This window comes from Spea bombifrons, chromosome 4 (assembly GCF_027358695.1).
Source record: "Spea bombifrons isolate aSpeBom1 chromosome 4, aSpeBom1.2.pri, whole genome shotgun sequence".
NCBI classification, from domain to species: domain Eukaryota; kingdom Metazoa; phylum Chordata; class Amphibia; order Anura; family Pelobatidae; genus Spea; species Spea bombifrons.
In genome coordinates this window covers 92,963,140-92,974,676 of record NC_071090.1, presented here as the reverse complement: position 1 = coordinate 92,974,676, position 11,537 = coordinate 92,963,140, and the positions used below count along the sequence as shown (strand labels likewise).

General features: G+C 42.7%; 1 protein-coding gene across 1 annotated transcript in view; it reads right to left on the bottom strand.

Annotated features, from left to right (window-relative positions):
* Positions 1 to 4,839: 4,839 nt before the first annotated feature.
* MAP2K5 (mitogen-activated protein kinase kinase 5) overlaps positions 4,840 to 11,537 on the bottom strand; it is a 48,723-nt gene continuing 42,025 nt past the window's right edge. Inside the window, exons 18-22 of the mRNA XM_053465483.1 lie at positions 10,589 to 10,615; positions 10,182 to 10,214; positions 8,881 to 8,942; positions 7,763 to 7,808; positions 4,840 to 5,509 (exon numbers count right to left, since the gene is read on the bottom strand). Coding sequence (XP_053321458.1) covers positions 5,405 to 5,509; positions 7,763 to 7,808; positions 8,881 to 8,942; positions 10,182 to 10,214; positions 10,589 to 10,615 — 273 coding nt within the window. The 3' untranslated portion in view covers positions 4,840 to 5,404. The remainder of the gene's footprint in view (positions 5,510 to 7,762; positions 7,809 to 8,880; positions 8,943 to 10,181; positions 10,215 to 10,588; positions 10,616 to 11,537) is intronic.

Genomic DNA, 11,537 nt, shown 5'->3' with positions numbered 1-11,537 from the left:
TATGGACTAAAAAGGGCATGATGGCAACAGTATTCTTATTAATTATTATCATTATTATTATGAATCCCTCCTGCAGATTCTGTTCAGGGATGGAGCACACGGTTCAGCACCCTGGACAGCACAGAGTCCTCTCCCTGCAGGGACATGCCGTGTGGTCCTCTGAGCCATTTCCAGCCGCAGTGATTTTGGTTTCCAGGTTCATGTTGTGTATGAAACCCAATCAGTGCAGGGAATTCCTGGATGATGAAATGGGGGCATCCATGAGTTTGCAGACTGCCAAACCAGTCATCAGCAGGACCAAACCTCCTCATAACACTGGAGCCAAGTGTATCAGCCCTCTGGGAATCCCAGATCCATTCTTCCTCTAATAAGATATTGGAAATCTCATTCTCCATTCCACCAAAATGTTAAAACGACCCACAATTAATTATGATTTGTAACCAGCAGGTCTCTGGTGACTTGGACTATACATGACCACATACACACCACACAGTGCAAATGACACCCAGAGTACCAGTGACGTCATCTGCGCCCTGTCATGCCACAGATGTACTACCAACCCCAGCTTCAGAAGCCGTTTAAAACGGAGCAGTGGGACCCATTCTTAACGGAACGGTAGGGGTTTAAACCTCGCCTCTGTCGCTGTAGATCAGAAGCGCAATACATTGATTGCTTAATGGTCCCAAAACCACAAGTAAACCCATTACCATGACGTCACGAGAATTACAGCTCACATCAAAGTAACAATAATGACAAAAGAAAGGACGAAGGAGAGGGGATAAATCCACCTGCTGACCTTTAAACACACATAAAAGACATCCAGGAGTTTAAAAGCCCTCTAGCTCTTACCCCCCAGATAGTTAAAGGGTTAAAATGAAGACTCCCAGTCGCTTTAAATCTGCCTAATTTCTATCAGTTGTGAAGCTGTTTGCTGGTAAACGATGTTGCAAAATGAAATTTACACGATCGATAGACAAGACTTTATTGATTAGGTTAAAACAGCTCTGAGGGAGTCGCAGAAAATGAGGGAACGGGAGCAATTAAGTCATCCACTTAACCGGGACATTTACAGGGTCTACACTTGGGCTGAGTGAGTGGTGGGGGAGGGGAGAGCCACAGAGACAGTGACAGGATAGGAGTGGGGTATCTGGAGGGGGCAACTGCAGAGCAGGACCCTCACTATATGGCAAGTTATGTCAGCGACTTGATCCATACAATTAACCCATTGACATCCACGTGGGTGTTAATATGGTCCACTCAACCCTTTGGTGCCTTATATTAGTAACTCTTTGAGTGCCACAACTAATTGCACACCAGCCCATCAGGAACTAAAAGGGTTAATCTTATACGGGCTGGTAGTGTGCATGAGTGTAGCAATTCCCTTGGCTGTAAAGATAGTTCTGTTCCTCTATCCTAGAATACAAAACACACATTATTATTATTATTATTATTATTATTATCATTAATTATTATGTTTTATTTATATAGCGCTTATTTCACCCCTTTAAGGGTGTCATCCTTAGGCTCAAATACACTCAGAGGGGCCAGACCAGTAGGTGACACATTTACTGATTCTTCTCTTCAGACATTTATTTACATTACAATCTAAAGGGTTAGACAGGCTTATAAACCTTGAACTCCATGGTGGTGAGGTGGGGTTACTCTGTAGATAGAGAGGGGGTTGAAGGTACAATAAATCCCTGCTTTAGTGCTCTCTCAATCATCAGACAGTAAATGGCCAGAGACTGGGAGCTCAGGGACAGGGCAGCCTCAGGTCTGGGGCTTTATGGACCATTTAGCTGTGGATCTGATACTTCATATAATTACCATTTATGTGAAAAAGTTTCCATGTCTTATGAATACAGCCTGCTCACTCAGTAACATTTTCACTGCTGGAAAGGTCATTTGCTTTCCTGATGCAGCTAAAAAAGGGTTAAATCTTTGCATGTGTCCTATACCCCATCATGCCTAAACAAACCCAAACTCCTTTAGGTGTGTTTGACCCCCAAATATTACTAATGTATACTTTACTACAAATCTCCAACACAAAGATACATCTTAGCCTAGAATAGAAAAACAAGACATGGGATAAGCGTCCTGGTCACGGTAGAACGGTAGAAGGGGCAAGAAGGCACTTCACTGCATTGATTTAAAGATTTTGGGTCACTACCTAAAGCTTTTTCATGTTCATGTGTAGAGTAAATGTAGGCAGCATGTACACCCTGACTGGGTCTTTACTGTGCTTCTTCTATATGTCTCATTCATTCAGCTCTTGACAGGAGGCCTCAAAAGCCCACCATTGCTTCCAGAAACTTTGTATAAAGTAACATCAGGCTAGAAGGCAAGCTTATGGGCATGGTTCTTAACTCCTGATGTATCTGTGCTAATGTATATTTGTTATGTGTGTGTTAACAGCCCCATTTAAATTGTACAATGCTGTGTAATTTGTTGGTGCTTAATAAATAAAAGATGATGATAATAATTGACAAGACAGAATAGTATACTCTTATATTGTTGTTGGCTTAAATGGGTCACATGGCTGGACTTGGCCCCTGGGCTTACTGTTACCAACACTCCCCAGGTTTTGTTGATATGATCTGTTTGAACAAAGCATGTTACTTCAGTCCAAAATATCTTGAGAATCAGGCAGGTTCTGTAGTCAATGATACCCCTTACTATACATGCATGTCAGCCACTCACTTACATTGAGCACCTATATATATATATATATATATATATACTTATTTCTCCCAAATACCAGATAACTATATGTTACACTCATCCCGTTTTTAGAGTGAAGCAGAAGGGCCGCAATTGACCACCAGGCTCTGTTGGATAATGTAGAAACGAGTTGTACTCCATACTGGATCTGCTTTCTTGGGCCTTTTACATCACTTGGAGCCAAGCCGAAACTTCCGGTCCTCAGTCGTGATAATAAATAATTAATTCCACCAACTGTCCTTAGTTGGTGCTGCACCTAGCTTAAACCTCAAAGTACAATTTACTAGCTCTCTTAAACCCCAGGTTTTAAAAGCATCAATGATGGATTTACAAAACCACTCAGGAACTTTCTGACGGGACAACTCCAAGTGTATACAGAACGGTACATGGTATTTCAATGTGTACAGTCATGCGCTGAACTATTAGTCTGACATTGTTTGTTCAATCAATATGATTAAGTTAGAACCTGTTGTATAATAATAGGCATGGTCACAAACAAGTCAATTTAAATTCATTGAATTTCTGTATAAATAAGTGACACTGCGGCTGCTCTTAGAGGTTCAAGTGGCTATTGAAAATTCTATAGATCGAATGTTTAAGAAACATGTTTAGGAATATGGAAGCACCAAGAGATGTTCCAGAACAGTGTGAGACTGTAAATCATGTTTGAATGCATAGCAAACAATTTTTCCAACACTTTAGAGAAATTGTGCAATTTTTATAGATAAATGGTCAGTTATGTGACTGCCAGTTATGTTAAAGGTGCCATGCATGGATCTCTAATTACTAATGGAACCCAAAGTAGTCAGCTGAGGATCTCGTTTTACTTTTCTTTCTGAAAGTTGAGCCATTGTGAGCCCACAAATATCCCTGTTCACCAATGAGATGAACCTGCACTCAAAAAACCTACAAGATTTAAAAAAAAATATCATATACATTAACAGCACAAAGCATGCGGTCATCTTTCCAGTTGCGTACCTTCCTGGAGACTTCTCTGGAGTCCAAAAATTAGTCGTAAATGATGCAGTGTTAACTCCAAGAGGGAGGACTGTCGTGGGAGCAATCAAATGTACGTGGGATAGATTAAAGGCTACCCACACAGAAGACAAGGCTAATAATGTCATTTGGCCAAGGAACAAATAGTCATTCCCCGACCTCAGACCCATTAGGCTGTTTGGGTCCTGTTGCACAGGGTGGAGAGATGACTGTTTACATGTTGTGTGGCTTCAGACAGCATTATATCCTAAACTCAGTGCTTCACAATTAGGGAGAATAAAAAGGGCATACCTTGAAGACAAAAGCGGGTTGAGAAACTCTGGCAAAGACACCAGGCAGAGCAGTCTAAAGTATAGGGAGAACGGGAAGTAATAACCAAAGAGAGACGTCAGGAATTTGCTGGAGCATAGACAGCGAGTCCAGCAGCTGAAGCCAAGAAAAATCACTACAGGGGCACAATATTAAAAGAAAATACCAAAACAGGGAGTAATAGAGTACTGAGTGAACATAGATTAGTCAGATTAGCCAATATATGCCAGCAGATACCATGACCAGAAGAGCAGAAGGTCAGTAATATGGGTGGAGAGTAGTCAAACAAGTTGGGGGTCAGTAACAGATCAACAGAGGTCTCCAGCCCCAAACTAGACATTGGGGCAAGCTGGGCAGATGCCTGGTATGTGATGGGCAAAGGGTAGTCAGCAAATTGTAAGGATGGGAACCAGAAGCAGGGTTTAGGAGAACAGCAATGGCAAATGATTGGCTTCAATGCAGGCCCTGGTACAACTAACCCCCAGTACAAGTACAGTTGTCAGTGGCTTCAATAGCCTCCAAAACTGCTTATCGTGTCTTTAGGAATCATTTACTATTGGCACAAGTGTGGAGGCTTCCAGTTATTGTATAAAGAAGGAGCCATTGTGTGTTCGATCTAGGGGTGCTGATGGGTGTCCTCCTACCCAGCACCAAGCTATGTAATCTTCATGACACTAATAAGCCCTAAGCCCAGTGAATAAATAAGAATATGAAAAAAACAAATCACTCAGATCCTATGCACTGTATAAAAGCAAAGCCAAAATGTACATTATAGCATTCATGTTAGTCAACGCACAAAAAGATAGCAGATCATTTGGACAAAATAATGTTTATTAGTACAAAGAGAGGGTGTTATTAAACTTTATAATACATTGTATAATTTGGGAAAAGGGTTACTAGAGGTCAAATCCATGGCAGGTGTGAAAAAGGAAGGCACCTGACAGGAGGGTTAGGTTCATCGATGGCTTTTATAAAGTCCAAGGAAATAATAGAATGCAGGCGCCAGTATTCAACATGGAAGTCGTGTTCTTTGAGAAGGAAGTCTACTGACTGAAGCAGCTGTAATTGAAGGTGGCCTGAGTTCTAGATGAATGAGACATCTCCATCCCAGTGAATCAAAATCAGGCAAAGGACAAAGTTCTCATAACATCTCATCTTCTGATTTTTCAAATGCACTCACTATGTAACAGTTCGACCCGTCCCACAGGTCTCATGATCTTCAGATTGGACTCTTGGTGAGAAACATCTTTGTAGGTGGAAAATGCAAATCAAGCTTCTATTAGTTGAGATGTCACTGTGCAAAAAGCACGTTTTGCTCTGTACTTGCAAATGACAAAACCCGTGTTGCTATAGCAAGCGTGTTTGGTGATGTGACATCTCATTCCTGCCCACCTTGTGCTCTCCGTTCCTCCAACACCCGGCAGACCCACATGGACACAGCTTCTGTGTTGCCATCATTAAACTGGACAATGAATGGGTGGCCCTGTCGGAGAAATTGATAAGAAAGTAATTTTGTGGCAAATTCTTATCCCCTATACATAGTAAAGTGTGGTGCACGCATACAAAAGTTACAGCTAATGCTTCAAACGACACAAAAAACATCGGCATGATTTCCATGATGGCTACATGAACTCGTAAGAAAACTCTTGGTGGCAAAGACAAAATTGGTCTACAGGCGCACACAAATGTTTCGAGATCTGTAAGTTGAGCAGCTTGCAAAGGTTTTTAGGATAGGTGAAAAAAAAGGTAGTATTTTTATTGTGAGGTTCTGTTGATGCTGGCTATGGACTCAAGCCTCACTTCTGGAACCTGAACATTAGTTAAGATGGTTCTTATTTACCACTACGTGACCTGTGCATGCCAGAAGGTCCGTGAGCTTGTGTGTAGTTACGCTGAGGATCAGTAACTGCTTCCCATATACAGCAGGTGAGACAGTTCTAGGGTCAGCGAGTGACATTTCTAAAGTCTCGTTGAAATGTTTCAGGCATTAATCATCCGGCAGTCTTCTTAGCCATGCCCACCTGACTGCTACAATCACGCACCGTGCTGCCCCTGGGACTCCCTGCATATTCTTAATTGTTTCTAGGCCTTGATGGTCTTTTAATCTAAGATTAATTTATGCAATTTTAAATAACTCTTCTTATGATTAATAAGCTTGAAAATTAAAAGGAGTTGGAAGCAATTATAATAAGCGGGTGGTCATAACCTCATTAGGAGAAGGGGGAGCAGGATTCTTAAAATACACAGTTTACATATAAAGATTTCTGCAGATCGTGACAATAACTTGACTGAAAGGTCGCATAATTCTGAGTGCATTTAGCAAGGTGGATCTAGTGATGTTTCCATACACTCTGCACACGTCCAGCCATCTGTTCCCCTTGGCAGTTTGCACCCACACATCCCAACAACTAGTATAATCCTGGATTTTTACTGGTATCGGTTACTCGTCTGAGCACTAGGAATCCCCTTAAACTTCAACAGGAGCATCAATAATTTACCTGGATACCCCACAAAATAAGCAGCACACCTGATACCCACCCTGAACAGCCAGTACTCTCCCCCAAAGCCGCTAGAGTTCATTACCATTCTCATGCACCCACACAGCGAGGCTTCACCCCAGATACCCCATGCAGCCAGTGCTCACCCCTACACCAGAAGCATTCACCCAGATACCCCCTGGAGCTAGTAGTCACCCCAATTCTGTTAGCATTCACTCAAATACAATGTGCAATCAGCTCTCACCCCCTTCATTACTAGATACCCCCCGCGTGGCTCCCTACATGGCTAATTGTTACACATATTACCTATAGTTAGTGCTCATCCTCACCCCCTGTGGCACTAGAGCTCGCCCGGGTGAGAATTGCAGTCAGCGTTCCCCCGTATACCCTGCGCAGCTAGCGCTCACTCACACCGCTAAGTCATCCAGATTCGCCCTACAGCTATGGTTCCCCTCCCCAACACCGCTAGCACTCACCCAGGTACCCTTGTGCAGGTAGTGTTCACACGAGATTCCCTACCTCAGACTGCTTATAGCAGATTATCATTTGTCTCACAGCTATCATACACAGCGCTATCCTGTGCAGAAATATTCTATACGTAAACATCTATATAATTTCAATCCAATCAGCGATCAGATTATTTTGCTGTAACCAGGTAATAAGATCACTAGTCTACCTCTTAGCGAGCACACAGACACATGCTAGGCACTGGGTTTTCTTAGATATGTGCAATACACGATTCTGCAATTATTCTCCCTCCCGAGCGCGGTCCCCCCTGTTCATTCTGCATAGTGGAGCGGGAGAGGAGTGATTTGGAGGCCAGAACTATTGTCACAGCTGAGCCCACCTGTCACAGGGGAGAGCAGAACAAAAGGTGCTAAAAGGTCCTTTATAATGTGTCTGTCCCCAGCGGGGAGCGAGGTACGATGGAGTAAACAAGAGAGAGCCGCTAAGTGAAACGACACAATGGGCTGTGTGGCTCCACGCTATACAAACTGGGAAAAGTGTCGGCATTTACAGGCACCTAAATCACTTCAGTTAACGTATATGTCCCATTATAACCTGTATCCACCCCAGCCTCAGCTCAGCACAAATGCCCCCATCAAAATAGAAAAAAGGGGTAATATACTATATGGGGGCTCTGGGAGGAGCTAGCAGTTAGCCACACCCATTCACCCCCCAATACTTTAAAAGGCAATTGCCTAATGCAAAACTCAGCTCGTCGTATGGAGTATTACCATTAACTCCTCAGGTGCTGGTCTCTCCTTTGGCAGTTTCCTCATACTGTTGGGGCAAAGAGAAATATAAATAATTATCCAGGTATTTGGAGGCGATGTAAATAAGATACGGTACGAATTGCCCATATCTGTGAGTGCTTATACATTCCTCAACAACGCAAGCTACACATACAAATATTAGAAAGAAAAAATATATATAAACATGTTGCTTTAGAACAAAATGTTTAATTTAAGCTTATTTTCCAAAAAAAAACAAAAAACAAAAACAAAACAAGGATGTAATTTTTCAGGTACATCAATTACAGGCCAATAAATAAACGTCCGTGGTCTTTCAATAACTTAAGCGTGCTTTTTTCCGCATCCAGAAGCTATGTTACACGATGTAGAGGCTATTACGGGGCAATTTCATGAAGCAAATGATCAAAAGTAAGGTTTGTATTACACGGAGCAAAGGGGGGTTATATGGAGCAGCTACAAGGAGCAGAAGGGGACATTGAGCAGTAGGGGGTTTATATAAAGCAATTATGTGATTAGACTATACAAAGAAAATATTTTTATAGCTAAATATATCACATGGGAGCACATATCCAATAAGAGACGTGCCATTACGAGAAATTATATAGGCAACCAGAAACAAATGAATAAGGAGAATCTACATTCAGACTAGCAGGAGTTATTGGCATGTAGTAGACATTTGCGCGATGAGCTGCAGGATGTTCTATGCGTCCGAGGAAGGGTTAGGCATTGTTTCGATGGCTTCACAGAGGGAATTATAGGACGCCGCGCACACGCATGCAATGAACAGTAACACAGTAAGTAGGAGACTGGTCCATTGCCACCGATATGGCTGGGAATTCAGTTCATGATGTTTAATAGGGCAGCGTTCCCCGGGGGAGAAGCTATTGTGAAATGTCAGATTAGGCCTTCAAACAGACAGCGCCCTGTGACTGGCAGCTCAAATTGTGCACGCAGGAGACACATCACAGTGATCATATAATAAAACGTTTGTCAACGTATTACTATATGCAGAGCCATTGATTAGAAGAAGTAAAATGGTATTGATGAAGAATGAATGAACAGATAAGTCAGAACCTTATATGCGCACGCGGGTCTCTTACCACTGTGTGATAAAGTGAACAAAAGGCTCTGAGAATTCCCCCACTGGAAGAACCGGAGAGTCCTGGCACAGGAAGGCAAAAGACACACAGATTGTTATTTTGTGGGGCCAATGAAACATAGGGAATACAACGAGAAACACGGGATAGAGACCAACAATGACAGCGACACATTAAATCATGCCCTGTAATGTACTGTCCCCCCTAGCACTCAAAGGGTTAAATGCCACTCCTGCGTGTGTTTGGATTAAACACACCTTCCAAACGCCGCTCAGTGGCAAGCATTAACCAGTCGCAGGGGCAGCATCACGCTGCTAACTGATTACTAAATATACAGATGATTGCAGTGGCCCAATTATCAGAAAAGCTGTAATTACATGAGGAACAATTAGTGGGAGCCCTTATTAACATTTCTGTTTCCCACATTAGCAGCACACGGTTCATCCGATGCGATGACGTAGTGGGGATAAACACATTAAAAAGCCAAACGATGCTGTGTCGCAGACGCCAGCACTGCCAGGACGGCGCAGCACTGTTTAGTAAACTAAGCCCGGTGCACGCTGCGCACTATGTAGGATGCTGGGATAAGACACCGCACCGGCTCTGGACCCTCTCCCCTCCCCAACTTTGGCCGCTCGTGGAGCAAAGACCAACTGTGTCATCAACAGGTCTGTGAGCATTGAGCAGAGGTTACCATAGACACATAGCAGTAAATGGGCACAGCACTTCCAGTGGCAAACTGGTGAACATGAAATTCCCAAGCTGAACAACCTTGTAAGTATCCGGCCCATCTCTGCGGCTCCATGCGAGTGCTCACTCCTGCAAAGAAGCTCGTCATACTCCATTCTTTTCACTCGCTGCGGACTACCCTGTATATACTCACATTCATAGCAGCAGCTCCCCCATCGTCATTCCCCATATACATAAATCGCTCTTCCCTGCTGCGCACACATTGTCCCTTTAAATCACCCTTATACCATTTGCGTGAAGAATACTCGGAGCACCCCAATATGCAGCTGCCCCTCTCTACAAAAGCCCAACAGGCAGGACTGAGCCCCCGGCGAATATTTTTCAGTCCTGTCCATAGGGCCAGTTAGGGCTGCTAAGATAAGCCAGCAGGAGGGCCCCGGCAGAGGAGGGGGCTGGGGAGCGCAGAGGCCAAGCCACGTTAAACAGCTCCAAGCCTTGCCAATGAACTCTCTCAGAGGGTGTCGTCCATTGTGCTTCATTAGGAAACAAAATATAAGCTTTCCACCCCATTAGCAATGACTTTAGGAGCGAAAGCACATAAGTCTGAGACTCACCTCATCAACAATGCATTGCAATATCTGGAGCGGCTGCGGAGAGGGAGAGGGAGACAAGTATTAACCTATATGCAATATCTCTACAGTAGAGTCATAAGAGACAGAAAAAAACACCATTAATGCAATAAAAATAGCAAGATTAATCAACAGCAGAGAGCTCTTATAAAAACATTGATGTTGGAGCATTGCTATTATTTCTAATGGTACCTAATCTAATACAGGCAGTTAAATGTTTGCTTTTTCTTCAAAATGCAATTTGCAAAGTTTAAAACAAGGCAGTGGAGCATGCAGGAAGAATCAGCCATCAGGAAAAAGAGAAAAGTGATTTTTTTCAAGCCCCCTCCCCATAAACCATCTTGGCTTTTGCATCCCCCCCCCCAACACTTGCTGGAAATCATAATACTCACCATTAAAGATCCGTGGTTCTTCTGAATCTGTAACGGAATGGGGGGGGCACGTAAAATAATAAATAATAATAAAAAAAGAGAGGAAAAAAATAAATACAAGAGCAGAGGGGAAAAAAGGCAATATGTAATTAGCATGTCATAATCAAAACATCTCACTAGGACCCATTATGATCACTGGGAGAAAATGATTATCTTGCTGGTGGCAATTTGTGGGCATGTGTTAACACAATTTACATAATGAAAATACACAAGTGTTAATAGCTCTTCTCTCATTTATGGGTGAAAGTCGGCAGAATGCTAATTTACCACAAACACTTTTTAGTATCCTCCAGGTTATATTAGAAGAGGGAGAGAAAAAAAAAAAGGAAAAAAAACAAAAACAAAAAAAAAACTATAATCCATTTCGGAGGCAGAGCTGTTTCCGCTCTGTGTATAAATAATGTTTTATGTGGCTCCATCGTGAGCGCAGAGCTTAATGTGGCAATCATCGCTAATGTGAGGAAAGTCGCTCTTTTTAAATTAAAAAACGATTTATTTAAAATTGAAATTAAATCATCGTCAGAAATTAGAATTTCTGGACGCTTGCCAGGGCTGGCCTGGTGTGTCACCCCTGCCTAATTCCTGGCTCGGAGACACAAACTTTAATTATATGTTTGTAAATGGGACAAGGATGTGGTGTGAAGGGCCAAGCCTGGATTGCTGCGGGTATGAATTACTGGTCAGAGGACGACTTTCCGCAGCAGGTATCTAAAGGGGATATAGAAGGTCGAGGATCCAGTGATGCCGGCAACATTTTTTATAGGTCATGAAGAATGGCGGTCAGACTGCAGAGCCGTAAAGAAAAACATGGAACCCAAACCCTAGTGCTGTAATCGTGTCACACTTGTACGTAAATAAATAGTTAACATTGTGCATCACTAAACATTGTGCATGTAATCCCATATTTAGG